Below are 18915 nucleotides of genomic sequence, written 5' to 3'. Positions count from 1 at the left end.
ACATAAAAAACAAATAAAATTCAAAATGGAAAAATAATTATTGAATGAATAAATAACTAAACAAAAAAAACTAAATAAATGAACAATATTGAACGAATGAATGAAAAATAAATTAATAATTATAATTAAAAAACTATAAATAAAAAACAACAACGGAACAATAATGAATAAAAAAAGAAATTTAAAAAAATATTTGTAGAAAAAAATACACAAAAAATAAAAAGCCTTAAAAATAAAATAAAAAACTGAAAAATAATGAATGAATGAAAGAAATGTAAATATAAAATATAAGATTAAATAAAAAAGGAACAATAATGAAACCATAATGAATGAAAGAATGGAAGGATGGATTAATGAATGAATAAATACATGAAAATAATAAATAAATAAATAACAATATAAAATAAAAAACAAACAATTAAATTAAATTAAATTCAAAATGGAACAACAATGAATGAATGCATTAATAACTAAATAAAAGACACTAAAATTAAAAATAAAATAATGAATTGTAAAAGAAACAATAATGAATGAATGAATTATTTAGTTAAAAAAATAACAATAAAATGTGATAAAATAAAAATAAATCTCTATGTAATGCATTTGGACTGCAGTTTTGGCAAGTGGAGTCAGCCGGCTAGGTTAAGTGGGTTTGACTATTTGTGGGCGGCCATGATTGGAACGATAAACAACACAAGCAGTGCTGACAAACCACTGCAATTCTCCATATAACCAACCTCTGGCCTTCAAATGCAAACAAAATGCTAAACAGCATTTCCAATTGCGTTTAATGATGGCTGAATACCCCATTTTTCTGATGCTTTGATCATTGCTTTAACATTCTTTAGTCTTTATAGTCTTTTAGTCTATGGCTGTTTGTAGTCGATACGTGAAGAGTGTGATTATAGAATTTTTTTTGTATAATATATAACTATAGCAGATGTATTCAAGTTATTGCTTAGCCAATGTTCATTCCATTTGCCAGAAGCATACTCTGACCCTGATGATTTCCTATAAAATATACTAATAAAAAGACTACTATACTATATACTATACTATACTTTACACCAGGGGCGGCCAACCCTGTTCCTGGAGAGCCACCTTCCTGCAGATTTCAGTTGCAACCCATATCAAACACACCTGCCTGTAATTATCACTCGGTGTTCAGGTCCTAATTAATTGGTTCAGGTGTGTTTAATATGGGTAGCAACTGAAATCTGCAGGAAGGTGGCTCTCCAGGAACAGGGTTGGCCACCCCTGCTTTATACTATACTTTACTATGCTATACGACTATTTTTATATTTTTTTTACATAAAATTTGTAATGGTTTTTAATGCAATATATCAGCGGTCCTCAACCCCCGGACCCTAATTAGTACCGGGTCACACAAAAAAATCATTCCTTATTTCCATTTTATTTACTATCCAAGTCTGAACAGTCTTGCATTTTAAAAAATCTTTTATTTTGAAAAATGACCGCATTCTCTAGGTTGCATCTCAGTCACTTGAGCATCAAAATTTGCATCTAGAAAGCGACTCGCTCGCGTATTCCAGGCGGACCCAGTTGAAAACATCTTAACTTGCACTAAATCGCACTTCAGCTGCGTTCGTTTGAGAGCGCAAAAGAAAATGCACTTGAGCAGTGTTTATTTTACGGTGTGCAAGAAGTTCAGCACGAACAGAGGAAATCGGCGCGCAAAGAGATCTAAATGCTCGTACTACATAAATGCGATCTCGACTTGTAATACTGCGCTCACAACATTTCTCCATTTGTCATTGAAATAACGCCATAGGTGGATGGTAGATTTGTGTAAAAGGTCTGCCGCCACAGCTGGAAAAAAATCCTAGAAGAAAGAAACACTGATCTCTAATATCCAACACACTTTTAGGTTCCCACTGTTGCACATTTCTGCAGTGTGACTGGCATTTAGATCAATATAAAGTAAAAAAAGTCCAGAGCTTATCATTGTTATTGACATAAATTTTTATCACTATTCGACATAATATCGTTTATCGGCCTAGCGATAAACTAATCTGATCTGGCTAAGTTCATCATTATATTTGTTTTTGTCCCTGGTGTATTCAACCCTTTTTTTTCTTATTTTTATCAACCCACATGCTAAACTCTTATTTTCTGTTGCACTTATTCATTCAGCATTGTCATGTTCGCTTATGATACACAGGAGAACCATTATGTTTAAGTGTCAGTGACGTTAATAATTCATAAAAGAGTAATGGAAAGAAAAAAAAACAGCTCATGATAGATGTCCTCGATAAGGTTGTGATCCTGAAATGTGGCCTGCTCTGTCAAGCCGGAGTGTGTCTGCATTTGCGCTTTCGCTGAGCATAAATCATAGAGTTTTGAGGAAAACCCAGCACTTGGCTCTGCTGGGCCTGTTTAATAGCAGCACAGAATATGAAGCACTGCAGAGACTGTTTGTGTTGGCCGCGCAACCAAGGGGTCTGGGGACGAGAGGAAGCTGTAATAGTTTTCAGGGGAGCGAATGAACATATGAAGGCCAGTGTTTCCAATCCATGCGTCACAAATATAAACTTAATGCAAGATAAGTGAAAATGTACAATGGAGATAATACATGTTAGTAAGCAATTCATAAAAACAAACTGTATTTAATTTTGGCGAGGCAGTGGCGCAGTAGGTAGTGCTGTCGCCTCACAGCAAGAAGGTCGCTGGTTCAAACCTCGGCTCAGTTGGTGTTTCTGTGTGGAGTTTGCATGTTCTCCCTGCCTTCGCGTGGGTTTCCTCCAGGTGCTCCGGTTTCCCCCTCAGTCCAAAGACATGCGGTACAGGTGAATTGGGTGGGATAAATTGTCCGTAGTGTATGAGTGTGTATGTGAATGTGTGTGTGGATGTTTCCTAGAGATGGGTTGCGGCTGGAAGGGCATCTGCTGCATAAAAAACTTGCTGGATAAGTTGGTGGTTCATTCCACTGTGGTGACCCCAGATTAATAAAGGGACTAAGCCGAAAGGAAAATTAATGAATAAATGAATGTATTTAATTTTATTTAACTGTAATTAATTCTTACACACTAAAAAAATACTTTGATGATTGTTTAAACTAATTTAAAACGAGCTGAAACTACTTTTTTTAAATTATTTTTATTAGCGATAAATTGCTTAACTGTTTTACAATCAATCCAATTAAATTTGTTAAAACTAATGAGCTTTAATTTATAACTTAATTTTCTCATGTTGTCCCAACACTCATCACACTGGAAGCAAGCCTTTATTTACAGCGTATTTAACCACAGTATACAAAAATATTTTTAATCCAATTCAATTAGTAAAAATGTAAAAGTCTGGGTTGGGACAACATGAAGGAATTGTATGGAACCCAGCATTTTTTACAGTGCAGGTGCTCGAAAGAATATTTAATAAATTCTTCTAGGGTGTCCCGCTCTCTATAATTTACGCTAACGTTCTTTTAATAGAATATTCAATAGATAGATAGATTTTTACAAAACTTGACAACTGAAATGGGGCTATGAGAAAGCGTGCTAACGGCATTCTTTTAACTAGGCGCACCTGGAAAGCGCGAGCACTTCACACTACCAGTATACCGCGCGAAATAGCAAGCTTGCGTGCACAAAAGATGCAGAATGTGAAAGGCCCTTAGTTTATAATCTCAGCTATAGTTAACCCACAGTGTGTGTGGGTATTAGCCTCTGTGTACAAGCTTGAAACTTTAAACTAGCGGACAGTTGGCGTAACTTTGTATAGTTGAAGCAGTTTTGTTCTGTGCAGAAACGCGGTGTTTAGAAGCCTTTATGATTAATTAACCGTGACCGTTATTAATTAAGCGTAGTTAATAGTGAAATTGGTTAATCATTGCATCTTTAATTTCCAATTCCAAATTTAATTTCCAATTTAATTCCAATTTTTTGGATTTTGCTTTATTTATGACTTCTTAACCCTTTCTGAATAATCTCCATTTTAAATTTAATTTATGTAATTATTTATTTTTACGTTCTTGACATTTTGTTCACATGACAAGTCAAAACAAACTTTTGTAGGATTTCAGTGATGTGAAATGTTGAAGCAGAAAGAACGAAATGTTTTTTTTTGTCATCTTTTAAATCCTCAAGTACCACTAATGAATGAAAACATTTAGATCCAATCACTGAGGCTATAAAACATGACTAAAACACCAATTATATTAGATGCTATACAGTTATGTTAACTGGAGTTCTGAACTGAATAAAGGTAGATAATTACTCATAATTTGGATATTGGGACAAACTTTTACAGGTTTTATATCAGGGCTTTTAAAACTAGAAGATCAACATGCCAAAAATGCCATTAAACCACATAACAAATAGAGAAATTGTTTTAAATGCAGTGTTAGCTTAGCATTTGAGTGAACATCAAGATGAGGCGTTCTGCATAGAGTTTAATAAGCTCTTGTATTGCTTTACCTTCAGGTGTTGGCAGACCTCCACTTTGGGCCTCTGCAAGAGCCTCAATCTCTTCAGACTCGAACAGATTCACATCAGCCTCTGCAAAACAGAGACCGCACTGTTAGTACAGCATAAGGCAAGTCCTGCACTAAAATAACCAAGCAAGAATAAGACAGCGGTGACCTCAAATGATTCACTGTATTAGAAAATAAAGCAACTGTTCTGATAAACTAGAGTAGAAATGACTTGTAATTATGATACACTCATTTTTATGCTCTTATTTTTATTCTAGACTAGTACACACAATAAAAATCCACAACAACAATAACAAATCCTTGTTAAAAATTCAGTAGTCACTATTAAGTACGAATAGGTATCGTTAAGGTTTATGGTATTACTAGTTTTATAGTTATCACTTATCGGTTTGGTACTTTAACGGTTCTCTTATTGGTACTTTTTGTAATGTTTATTTAAGATTTTTTTTTTTTTAAGAAATAACAGCACTTTTTTATTGTTAAGTTTTTAATATAAAATAAACCAAAAACAAAACCAATAATTGTAAAACAAATAAATAATTTTTTCCAGTAAAAGAATGTACAATAGTTTCATGATACCTATCGTGATTGATGTATTGCGATATTTCGTTCGGTTTGTAAAATCGTTACACCCCTACTATTAATATTATATTGACTAAGGTGATTGACTGCTGGCATAGCGATGTGGACGATGTAACAAAGATGTTTCTTCATGTCCAGAATGCAGCATAAACATGCACATAATGTTCACAAAAATAGCAAAAGCATGTAAGTGTATGATAACCCCGTCAGATGTAGGGATGTACATTGACATGACGATACAATTTACAATACTAATCTCAAGATTCACGCTTCAGTCACAATTTTTAAACAAAATGATTTGAAACAAACTTAAGGTGAAGAGCCCTTTCATTTTTACTTTAAAGCTGGATATTTTTTGCACAATATAATATATTTTCTGCCATAACTGAATTGCTATTTTAACAAACAACTCCAAAAAAAGATTAATACAAACTAAAGATGACTCAATGATATAAACAAACTAAAACTGTGCTGGGATTTACATTTTTAAAAGAAATCTCAACATATCTATGTTTTCTGGCATACGCTGAGGACATTGCACATTTACAATGTCCCCTGCTGAGAAAAAAAAAAAAAAAAAACTCATTCACTGGGGACTGAGATGGCTTGTGTGGAGAGGAAAGCCTTTCTCAGACAAGAGAGCAGGGTGGTCAGAGGTGGTCAATATGCCCTCTGCTCCACGGGACTGGCCACTGGCATTAAAAAACGGATTATTTTTTATTGAACTCTGTAGGACAGAGACAGGAGTTAAACATGATTATGAAGATGAATAATTAATATTACTGGTACAATTAATTAGTATCAGTGTGATGCTTGCAGCTGATGTGCAAGTAAAGCAAGACTGTGCCTGTAAACACAGCGCCCCCTCTGTTAAAAAAAATGTATCGCGATTTGTTCAACATTTCTACCGGTTGCAATCGTCACATATTTGAATCGATTTTCAACCGGTTGACGGTGAAACATTACATCCCTAGTCAGATGTAACCTTATGAAAACTATTTAGAAACATAATTTATTTTTAACTAATAGCGAAACATTGCTCTGAAATCAAGAGCTGTTTTCGCTGTACAATTACTATGATGTAAAGCCAGCAAAACAGCATTAGGTGTCTTAAAGCCAGATGGTTTCATCCTTAGTTCATCATTTATTTGTTCTTAAATTGTTCATCATCATTAAACAAAAAGCAACTTGAGATGCTACATAAACACTAATGCTAAATTTAAGTCAATCCCACAAACTGCGTTAGGTTTTCATATAACCTTTAGACGGTAAATAGACTGGTGTTTAACAAGCTCACTGTACGCGGTTAAGCGCAAATTACATCCTTGTTTAACAGTGTGAAATGACTTCCTTCTGAGACTCAAATCTCTGTGAGAACCATTACATATGGAGCATAATTTATGCTCCTTTACTAAGATGTTGCAACGCTCCCTCAACTATTTCTTTATTTCATCTGTTCCAATAAATTCAATTGTTTTTCCCTCCATAATAAGCTAATTGCCCTCAAATCGAATAGTAGGTTAGGAATGTGCTTGTCGAAAACCACATTGGACATGCTATAAACAGCTGGTCCGGGTCTTCAACATAATTACAAAGTGCTAAAGTTGTATTCCATAACACGCTGCCAGCTGAACCATTAGTGAGTGATTAGGACTCGTCCTCATATTCCTAACAAACACGGCACATGGAGGACATTAGATGCCTCATATTTCACCCCAAATACATACAGTACAACAACGAAAATCTAGCCTTTTTCTTTTAATTTTAAAAGCCAACTATATACTGAATATTTAACATTCATCTAAGCTAAAACAAAGAACTGTGAACGATTGTCAGGATTCTTCATGAAGTTGATCGTTCTCCTGCTCAAACTTTGGTTCTTTATGTATATTTTTTGCCGGTTGATTAATTACCTGCCAAAACACACATATACAAACAGGTGGTGTCTTTCTGAGCCGGGCAAAACCAGCATACAAAAGGCTTGCGAACACATTTATTTCTCAGGTGGCGGAAAACTTTAATTCGCATATAGATAATCATAAACATACCAGAGCCTGAAACAAATGCACAATCCTAAGGCATGAGTCACGAAGAAAAAAATAAAAAATAAAATAAATAAATAAAAGTTTGACACCCAGTGGTTGGACTAGGTATTGCACACCTGGTTCAAAGCACATGCAAGCGCAGGTTGCCAGATCAATGAGACCAACACTATTGAGCCTAAAGGCTGATTTAAGTCGTGTTTTAAATAAAATTAACGGCACACGATAAAAGGAATATTTATCATATTAAAATGAGTTTTTGTCCAAACTAACACCTGAAATTTAGATTTTAGAAACGGCTTCTGTTTCTTGAAGCTGGACAAGATAAACTGATTATCTCTTGTGGTTTATTCAGTGTTAAATGCACAGGGTTAGGTACCAAAACCCTGTGCCATTATAGTAGAGATCTGCGCGGGACTAAATTTTGATCATCCTCTCATTCAGTATTCACCTGCTTTGCTCGCGCGAAGTTGTGAACGCAGTTATTTTTGTCAGTCATGTTGCTTCTCAATTCAATGTACATGCATATTGGACCATTCTTATTGTCAAACCCTGATTTTAAGAATTATTATCTGGGAAAATTATTTTGAACCAGCCAAAGTGGCTAGTGGGAGTGTCTGTCTCACACTCGCATTTGGCAGGTTGGCGGGTGTTAATGTAAAGCCCTGAAGCAAATGTAATTTCATAATGCAAATCTTAAATTCATGCTAACCAACAAATGATCAAAGGAAATAGAATAATGTAATTCAGATATATAAAATAAGAATTGATGTTTACTTTAAACTTAAATTATATTGTTCTATTAAAATAGTTTTTTAAAACATTGCCATATAAATGATTTTTCTAGAGTCATCCACCATAATTTTGTGGCTCGGTATCGGTACAGGCACCCGTACCGTTTTAAAAGTATCGATTTAGCACCGGTATCGAAATAACCCCAAACGATACCCAACCCTACATTTTACATGCCATTTATTGCCATACTACTGAACGTAGCAGCAGATAGTTCACCTCAGATCTTGAAAATAAAATAAACCATTTGAAATTTAACTTTGAATTTAATTTTAACAGTGATTCAGCATCTACATTTAATAATGTTAAAGAGGTTTAATATGCATTCACGAGATTATAAACCTTACCATTTTGTTGGAGTGCAGTAAGTGCATATATTTATGTTAATGAGAAGTTGAACAGATGTAGCTAATAGGGTGTTCAATTGGAAACTAGGCTTGAGTCACTGAGTGAATACAAATAATCAAACAGGTGTAGTGAAATTCTCAAGTCAGCAGATTATGCAGAAAAAGTAAGCCTCATCTACCCTTTCTGCTGAACCACAATTACTTTTGTGTTAATTTGAGGGGAGAACATTAAAAACACGTGCAGCTTGGCACCTCAGAGCCATAAACAGGTGTTTCCGCTCTCAAATCACAAGCAAAAGGATTTCTGGTCTTAAAAAAAGCCAAAGGCAAAACAAAAGGAATAATTAGGCTGACTTTGGCAAGGAGTTATGGGAGCGAACGGAGATGAATAAGTACATGTTATTTGTCTGGAAAGCAACAAAATTTATATGCACACTAACTGACAAATGGATCCCAAAATTGATTATAGGATTATTTCTCACAAACTGTTTAAACATTCCTTTGAGTTTGCAGTTATTGGCTCCCTGCTAACAAAACAAACACTTGCTCATCATCTAAACTGCACATACTAGAAAGATCATAGCAATTAAGGCATTACAGTGTTTTAAAAGATGATTTCATATAATTACTGTTCAACATTTTACATCCATCTTAGTGTAAAATACAAATTATAATGATACTAAACCTTGTTCCTGGAGGCTCCCAACATCGATAACAATGTCCCTTTTTATAAAAGTATTATTTTAGGGTCCAGACCATATCCAGAAAGATGCTAAAAGTTATCTTATGTTAAAATTGAATTTATAAAGATGAAAACTTTTCACTTTTAAGGCACTTCACAGTCTTCCTCCTCATTATCTTACCGAATTTTTCAGCCTGATCTCACAAGAAAATGTAAGTATTTTACGTTTTGTAAGTTTAGTGGCTAATTCATACAAATTCATATGAGTTCCGTCATATGAAATTGTACGATTTTAAAAAGGAGGCGTGGCACCTAACCCCACCCCTAAACTCAACCGTCATTGGGGGATGAGCAAATAGTACTAAAGTGTATGAATTAGATCGTACGAATTCATACGAATTAGCCACTAAATGAAAAACTTACGAATTGCCGTGAGATTGTGTTGAATTTTTCCATATTTATAGCCCTTCTTGTACTCTAAATCATCCAACTCTATCGCTTTGGTGCCTCTCTGCATTTGATTAAGCACAATTGGAGCCACATATTTTAGCACTGCATCTTCTCGGCTATAAGGATTAAATTTAAGGAACCATGATAGTCTTCACACTTCACACTTAAGTACCGTTTTAAGACCCAACTTTTTAAACAGGCTTTCTTATGACTATTTTTTTATCATGTTATTTTTCATATTATCATGTATATTTAGGATGCGTCTGTATTTGCAACTTTTTTCATGTATTTGAAATTATGTTTGTCAATGTTTTATTGACTGTTTTTGGTATGTTTTTTGACATTTGTTGTAAGGCGACTTTGGCTGTCAAGTAGGTGTCCGTATGGATCACAACCTATGGTTTGGAATTCACGTAAACCGCAGATTAATAACATTTTTTTACTGGTAGATTAATCCTAAATTTGTAACATTCTAACAAATTTAGGCTTCCTGTAAAATATAATGCTGACAGAAGAAGCTGTGGTGGGTTACTCAGGATGTGGTGGGTTTCTTAGGTTATTAAAGGGTTTATTTTGTCACTACTTGTTTAGCCTGCATTAATGCATTAAGTCTAAGCTGCTCGATTAATCATTAAAAGATCAGGATCTCAACACCCACTGAACAGATTATAAATGATGGTGATTTGCATGTTTATTAATCCATCGAATCGCCGCATTCAAATCTGTGTTTGAAAAACAAGATGTGCAGCGCCTGAAACTACAGATACATGCTATCAGTGTGTGAAGAGTGGTTTCATTGACATTCCAACACAATGGGCAGCACATTGAACACATTTTATAAGTGGTCAGAAACTTGTAAATAACTTATAAAAGAATAAAGAAAGAATAAGCCAAGCGCACACTTGTTTTTATTGTGAAATTCCCAATAAGTTTGATGTGTCAAATGACCCTCTTCCTATTGAAAAAACAAAAGTTGGATCCAAGATGGCCGACTTTAAAATGGCCACCATGGTCACCACCCATCTTGAAAAGTTTGCTCCCTCACATATAATAATGTGCCACAGACAGGACGTTAATATCACCAACCATCCCCATTTCATTAAGATGCAACCATATAAAGGGCCCACCCTTAAGAGTTACATGGACATCGGAAAAAAAAGATATGTGCAAAAATAGTTAAGACCTAGAACAGGGAATTTAAGACTAAGGCCTAAAATTTCCATTTTTAAATTTCACTTAAGACTTTTTGAGACCAGCAGAAACCCTGTTTGTTCCTACTATGATCGTCAGTGGCTGCCTTTTTTCCTAACATTCTTCAAAAAATCTTATTTTGTGTTCAACAGAAGAAAAGTTCAGAATAGATGCTACAGAAATTTTTAGGTGATCTCTTTGTGAAGTTTATTTATAAACAAATTTCGAGAGGATCACGTGTTTATGATTGTTCACAGCTGTTCCAACTTTAGTTAATGACTAATTATCCTATTAGACGATCCATAACTCACTATAAATAACCAGAGTTTTCTCATCTCAATATCTTCATCTTGAAGAAAACCCCCCACCCAACCCTACTTTCCCTTCTTTCAAACGGGCTACACAGTGGCCAGTGATTAGCGCTGTTGCCTCACAGCAAGAATGCCCCTGGTTTAATTCCTTGCCAAACCAGGCGACATTTCTGTGCGGAGTTTTGCTCGTTCTCCCCGTGATCGCGTGGGTTTCCCCCGGGTCCTCCGGTTTCCTCCCACAGTTCAAAAACAAGCACCCTAAACAATTAATCCAAAATATTTTAGCCAAACTCTGACACTAAGCTACAATAAGCAGGAGGGGGAGTCATCAAGATCTGCCTGAGCTCAAACTCCCCTCTCGCCTTACAACAGGAGGGAGCCCAGGGCTCGAGGATCTTATAAGCTCAGGACTCTCTCCCGGGACAGCATGCCAAACAAGCTTTATTATCAATCATCAGCTAAGTGTGAACTCTTGAAAAGCATGCAAATCTTAACAGGGGGAGGTCAGCACCTTTTTAAAGGCGCTGTTCAAATAACCATGTAATTTCTTGTAATGCCTAAGGTCACAATTTCACATCAGATCCTCTATTTTTGACTGAACCTTCAACCTTCGTGTTAATAGTGCAGCGCAGTACTCAATATGTGGCCACCACACTGGAGGGTGGCCAACAAAAGGGCCAGTGTGGAGACCTGGGAAAAGACGCTGATCTAATTATTTCGGCTCGGGGTGCCTGCGAGCACTCAAGCCTCTGAATCACCACCTTTCACACCGGATTCTCCTTTTTCAGCGAATTACTCGCCTGGCAACTGTCGGCAAGCAGGCCGGACGGAGTGCTCATAAAGAGGTGATGGCAAACAGCACGATGGCTGCAGTACGCCGAGTCGCCCCCCATGGGAGAGTACGGCTCCAGGATTGGGGGCCGAACACCTTCAGCCAGACTGAGAATGTAGAAGCTTGTTAACACTCCATCTTGTCCTCTGGAGAACTGTTTAGCGAGGAACCGGTTGCCAGATTCATAAAATAAAGGAGCGGGATAAAGAGGAGAAGCTGAACTCACTGGGAAAAACAACACCGCTAAGAACCCAGTTAGGTAAATTGTAGCTTCCCATGAAGCAAATTGAGAAGTACATCGCATTCTCTTCCACTAATGAAGGGATTGTTTAGGGCTTGACCATACTCAATTAAATTTAATTCATGTTTATTTCTATAACGCTTTTCCAATGTAGATTGTGTCAAAGCAGCTTAACATAGAAGTAAATTAAAGCTGTGTCAGTCCAGATGTCAGAGTTGAAGTTTAGTTCAGTTCAGTGTGGTTTAATTTAGGGTTGTGTCGATGGATGATAGTGTCGTGTAGTGACGATAGGCAAAGATATCATGAGAGCTGAGAATTGTGATGATTTTAAAGACAATATTTAGCTCAATTCACATTAAATGTACACCTATTACATGTTTTAATTGCAATATTAAATAAAATGAATAGTATTATTATTTTTAATCATCATCCTAGCCTATTTTTTCAGTGAATGCATTGACTGCTCCTTCAAATACACTGAATATACATACCTGTCTTATTTGTGTTTAAGTTGATGAAATAATAAACAAGGACATGCGCAATTTTCAGAAAATAACCCATTTATTTAATAAAAAAATATGTTGGGGCTATATTTATTTATATAGGGCAGTAAAATATATTTGGTAACACTTTATAATAACTACACACTATAAATCATTTATTAAGCATTAGCAAATAGTGAATTCATTATCTGTTAAGCCTTAACTCTACATTAATAAGCGTTAGTAAGCAGTTTATAACTGCAGCTACAAATGCTCTATTCTTGACTTATAAGCACCTATATTATGTGTTAAATAATTGTATTTTCATACTTAGTTAATGATTTATTTTTCATTACTAAATTAAGTATCACATTATTTACAAACCATTTGTATTCAGTAGTAGTTGGGGGTGTCTGGATCATTCAGAATGAGTTAGTAAATGATTAATAAACTATTGAAATCAACATTTATATGTCTTATTATTCAGGAATATATTAATGGTTACTATGTATTTTAATAAATGTTTTATTAACTCAACTTTATCTAGTTTTGTGACCTAATCAAAAGCGAGGACTATTTATGCTTTATAAATCCTTTATAAATGACAAATAAAGGCTCAGTTAAATTATAAACAGGAAAAATGACATTATTCATTCCTATTTAATTTAAAGATACACAAATGAATTTGTACTTCAAATAAAAAATAAATCTTTGCAACCTTATCTAAAATACAATCACTGTAGAGTTTAAACATTGCATCCTATTATATTGTTAAATTAATATTTTATTACATTGTTGTTGTTGTTTTATCTAGTTTTATGTCATATTTTACACTCCTATTATTCAGCAATGTTTAAACGTTATGGTAATTTTACTTTTTAGAAAAGATTGCAAGGATTGTTGTTCACTTGAATCTGAGCCTTTAATAGTCATTTATAAGGGATTTATAAAGCATAAATAGTCCTCACTTTAGATTAGGTCACAAAACTGCATGAAGGTGAGTTAATAAAGCATTTATTAACATATTAGTATATGCCTGAATAATAAGAAATATAAATGCTGATTTCAATAGTTTATTAATCATTTACTAACTCATTTTGAATTATCATATAAACCCTCAACTCTTAAATACAACTCATTTGTAAACAATACAATACTTCATTTAGAATTAAAAAATAAATCATTAACTAAGTATGAAAATACAATTATTAAGCACATAATATAGGTGCTTATAAGTCAAGAATAGAGCATTTGTAGCTGCAGTTATAAACTGTTTACTAACGTTTATTAATGTAGACTTAATGCTTAACAAATAATGAATTCACTAGATACTAATGCTTAATAAATGATTCATAGTGTGTAGTTATTATAAAGTGTTACCATATATTTTATTTATTTTAAGTAGCCTATATTAAATTAAATTACAATCTGTGTTTTACGATTCGTCTTGGCTTTAACTAATTATTGAACAGATTATTAATAACTTATTAAAGATCATTTTACCAAGTATATTCATTTTACCAATAATATTCAGTTTGTGGCACAGTATGATCGTTTGGGAGCCGTACGGGAAGTATGAACAGCAGTCAAAATGAAACCAAAAGTGTGCACTTCATTTAAATGATCAAATCGCATTTTAGAGTTATGATTACGGCAAGCATTTGATATGTTTTTTAATTCATAGCAAACCCGCAGTTGTGCATGAAAATAAATGTTTACAGTGTCAGTAGAACTACTCTATCAGATTATATTCAACATTATATAGGCTAATGACAAATGTCTGATTTTACCAGTGAATAAAATTGTCTAATATGTAAACACAATAATTCAACATCAGAATTATTATAAGTAGAATAGAATTAGGCTATTTATAGAAACCAATAGACCTACACATTATTATCGATATTGTGCCATATGTTTGTTTTTACCATACCTTTATTTTACTAATTCGTAATTTTATTCACTAAATCGTGAGAGAATCGTGATCTTTATTTTAGCCAGAACCGTGCAGCTCTACCCAACACTAGTTTAATTTTCACTGCTGAAAGTTCAAACACTGAAGAGCAAATCCATCAATGCCCCGAAATCCCAAACCAAGCAAGCCAGTGGTAACAGGGATGAGGAACAAACTTCACCAATTGACGAAAGTGAAGGGAAAAAACTTAAGAGAAACCAGGCTGTTATGAGATGAACTGTGCACTTTTGCTATTTTTGAAAGGGAGATTCTGTACTTGTTGGTCAGGTCTGACTGGGCACATTCCTGACCTTACTTGTGCAATTGTCAAGTAATCGTGGTCTGCAGAAAAATAATAAAGCATCGAGACAATCTGCTTCCAGACCTGCTTCAACAGCACATCTGCGGATCTACTTAGCACGAGGTGACAAGCATGAAAAACAGCTCCTGATGGTTCTTCACAAGCACAGGAAAAGTAAGCAATGACCTGGTGAAAGAATTGTTACGACATTCCTGTTGTCTTTAATACTCCTTTAGCAAACGAAAAAAACCCCAAAACAAGTTTTCTTAGATCCAGTTACAGAACAGCTGGTTGATAAGGTTAGCGAGATCAGCTGTGGCTCATTAGTTTGAGATTCATTTCGTCCAACTGCATTAAAGGACATCTGAGACATAAATCAGAGCATCAAAGTCAGCTCAACATCATCCAATCCTGCAATAGCATGTGAGACCAAATCAAGTCCTGCAATTCCTAACTGAATCGATCTGAATACCCTATTCATCCATTTTTCAAACTCTCTGCCCTATCAAGGGCACCAGAATTGGAACTTCCCCATTAAGTCTAATGATTAACTGTAAGTGAACTTGACTTCCTGTTCTTGAAGGAGGCATGAACTCAAACTCCAGGCTAATGGTATTACACAGAAAATGTATACAATCAAGGCTAGGCAATTATTCAATGGAATTATATTCATGCACATTTCATCAATAAATCTGATTTTATGAAATCTCTAGTATGTGATTTCGAATGGAGCAACATTTACTACAGAGTCATAGTTTGCAAAACTTGGTTTTAAAATATAGTTTAGGTTGAGAAAGACATTAAAATAACTGTTCTGCAAAAATGAAATAGTTCTGTGATCATTGAAAAAGCCGCGTGATAGTATACGGTTTTCAATCCTTAAACATGGCATGACAAGGTGGCTTCTTGTCCAGTGTGTGACCCCATCTGAGTCTTACAAATCTCTCCGGGAGCGAATGTACTGGTATGGAAACATTTGCACCAGCTCTGCCACTCGACTCTCCAATGTATTCACATGGCTAGTGTTGTTGTTTTCGATGTTGGCGGCAGCTAGCTCTCTGCAACTCTCGCATAGTCACCCACTAAAGCTAAGCAGGGCTGCGCCCGGTCAGTACCACATAGGGAAGCTGGGTTGCTGTGGCGTTAATGAGACCAGCAGTGGGTGCCCAACCTGTGATCTGTGTGGGTCCTAATGCCCCAGTATATTGATGGGGACTCTTTACTGCTTAGTGAGCGCTGTCTTTTGGATAAGACGTTAAACCGAGGTCCTGACAATCCCAGGATGTCCTTCGAAAAAGAGTAGGGGTTTAACACCAGCTTCCTGGCCAAATCTGCCCACTAACACTCACCCATACCAAAATTGTCTCCTCTCCACCAATCAGCTAGTGTGTGGTGTGCGGTCCAGGTGGATGCTGCACACTGCTGGTGGTTGAGGAGATTCCCCAAAAATGTGTAAAGTGATTTAAGTGTCTAGAAAAGCGCTATATAATGTAAGGAATTATTATTATTATTATTATTATTCTCCTTTGACTTGCACAGAATGATAAACGAATCAAGCAAGAGGGTGAAAATTGCATGTCAAAGAAGACAAAGTTGCAGGACACACCAACTTATTGTGTAATTATTACAGACTAATGGAAGCTTAAAGGTATTTAGGAGCAAAAACGAACTTGCCCAAAATTATGCTTTGGTGAGCTGTTCCGAACTACCCAAACAAACTTAAAAGAGCTTTATTTTGGATTGATTTTGCTTAAAATGACAATTTCTGTTTGTTTATCGATTTTGTTTGAAGTACACTAGGGCTTTAAATGCTGCACATGAAAAAAACACATATAATAACATGTTTTACTCCAAATTTAATGAAAGCAGTTAAATCTTCTGTTTAAAATGCAACACTATGGGGATTTAATGGGTTTCTTAATGGGTATTCAGAGGGGTTTGTAGGTCCCTATGAGAGCGCCCTCTGGCTTTTGGAGATTTTGTTGAATGCAGTGCCTTATATTTCTGTAGGCCAGCATGCATCACTTCAGAGTTTCTAGTGACTGTGCGAATGCAACCTGGAAAATGGGCTGAGGGGAAATGTAGTTCTTGAGGAACCATTCTAGTGGTTGGTTTCTATAACTAACAGCACCTAAAGATCCTGTAACTAGTGCGAAAACCTTGAAAAATAAAGTCTGGAACTTAAAGAGGAAGTAAACCTTTATTTTTATCTAACCTTTTCTGAACACAGCAGAATAAATTCTGAAGGACACTGGTTACTGATACACAAGGATGTTTACCAAAACTCGGTACTTTATCGGTATCGGTGCTAAATTATAAAAGACTGAAGTATAGATAAGCTCTGATGTTAACAGTTCTGCTATCAGTACTGGAGAATTATTGCTGAATAAAAATTTACTTGCAGTAGCATAATTAACTGACCAACCTTTTCTAATTTGCCATATTTGATATTCGTCTGCAAAGTTGGCAATCTTACATGAGAAATGCTTGTGTTTCCGGCGAATGCGTCAAATATAGAAGCCTTCACAGTGCTTGGCTGTGTGCGTGCATTCAGCAGAGGCTTGCGATATGTGCACACACATAGCTTGCGACAGAGACTCGCGCACACACAGCTTGTAAGCTTGCGGAGTGAACCAAACAGGTTATATTTAATGTGTAGACAATGACAATGTCATTTGCAACAAACGCAACAAGTTGTGTTCTTGTACAAGCAGAAACGCAGGCAATCTGGCTGAAAAAAAGTGCATTAACTGCAATGAAAAGTAGCCTAATGAAAAGTTTTTCACTGCCTAGCTACTAACGGTAATGTTACATCATCCTCATCGTTATGCCAGCAGTCAATACCTAAATTTGTCTAACATTAATAGTTAAATAAACACACACATTCAGTTACAATGAAAACAGTATATTTTTTTCTGCCGTAGCCTAAATAAATCTTAAACATTAAGAATGCTTTTACATCAGCTGCATTTACAAATATAGCCACTGAATAGCCTAATAATAAACTGCTTATTAAGAAATTATATAAAAAAAACAGCTTAGTTTTATATTGCAAGATGCTCCAAAACTGTTTTAAAAAGCACGGTTAACTCCCAAAATACTGTTAATGTGTTCATGAGTCCATGTCAAATAAATAAATAAAAAATAAATAAATAAAGAAGTCAAAAATGTAGATTTTTCTCCAGAAGAACTGAGAGTAATGTTTTTCAAACTATTGTACATTCCTTTACAGGAAAAAAAAAAAAATAGTTTTACAATTATTGGTTTAGTTTTATTTTTCATTAAAAACTTAACAATAAAGTGTTGCCAATTCTGAAAAAAAAAAACTTTTTTTCATTAAAAAAAAAAAAAACACTTAAAAAAAGTACAGATAAGAGAACCGTTAAAGTACCGAACCGATAAATGGTATCGATAAAACCAGTAATACTGTTAAAACCTTAAAGATCCACCCATCCCTACTGATACCCATTGACTTCTTTTTGGCAGTCAATAGGGTATATACTGAAGCATGCTAATAGTACTTTTAATTTGCCAGTAACCTGGGATTAGCGCTTCCGGCGAACTGTATGCCAATAGAAAAATGGCGCGTTTAAGGGCTGTTTTCTTTAAAAATCAGCAATCTCCACTGGCTGAGTGACATCTGATATAAAGTGGGTGTCAGAATGTACAAGAAGCACTGCATTAAATTACATTTTCCCGTGCCATGTCTTTACAATATGAGCATTTATTTTACCCCAGTATATTCAATGGAGCTTTTGTGCTTACCTGCCGATTTTGATGGGTGTGTGCGCGCGAGTAAACGTTTTTTTTTTTTTTTGTCTTGTTTTATGCTTGAGCAACTAAATGAATGCCAAATTTTATTTAACTGAATGTATTTTAATGATATTACAACATCGATGCTGTAAAAGGAACTGGAAAAAACAGAAAAAAAGTTCACAATAACAGGTCACCGGTAGTTTATCAGTATGGGAAAAACATTAGCTCGGCATACACCCTATCAGTGCCAGCTACCAGCACTTTACAAAATATCTTCTTTTGTGTTCAGACAGGTTTTGAACAAGTGAACGGCGAATAAATGATAATATTTGGTGAAATATTTGGATTTAGAGTCAGTAATTAGCCATCAAATAAATCCACTAACTATTCGGAAAAAAGGGTTTGCTGCTCATTTGATAAGCCCAGTGCTATTTGCCACTAACTGAATAGGCTTTCATATGCCATGCAAGGCTGCTGAATGTTTCTCAACAGCAAACAAATA

General features: G+C 35.1%; 1 protein-coding gene across 1 annotated transcript in view; it reads right to left on the bottom strand.

Annotated features, from left to right (window-relative positions):
- The window catches only part of ror2 (receptor tyrosine kinase-like orphan receptor 2), a 139704-nt gene that overhangs the window by 34869 nt on the left and 85920 nt on the right, over positions 1 to 18915 (bottom strand). The window contains exon 2 of the mRNA XM_021472213.3: positions 4434 to 4514. Within this exon, the coding sequence (XP_021327888.1) occupies positions 4434 to 4514 (81 nt within the window). The remainder of the gene's footprint in view (positions 1 to 4433; positions 4515 to 18915) is intronic.

The sequence above is a fragment of the Danio rerio genome, chromosome 10 (genome assembly GCF_049306965.1).
Source record: "Danio rerio strain Tuebingen ecotype United States chromosome 10, GRCz12tu, whole genome shotgun sequence".
NCBI classification, from domain to species: Eukaryota; Metazoa; Chordata; class Actinopteri; order Cypriniformes; family Danionidae; genus Danio; species Danio rerio.
Note: the sequence above shows the minus strand (reverse complement) of the source record. Positions and strands in the feature narration are given on the sequence as shown.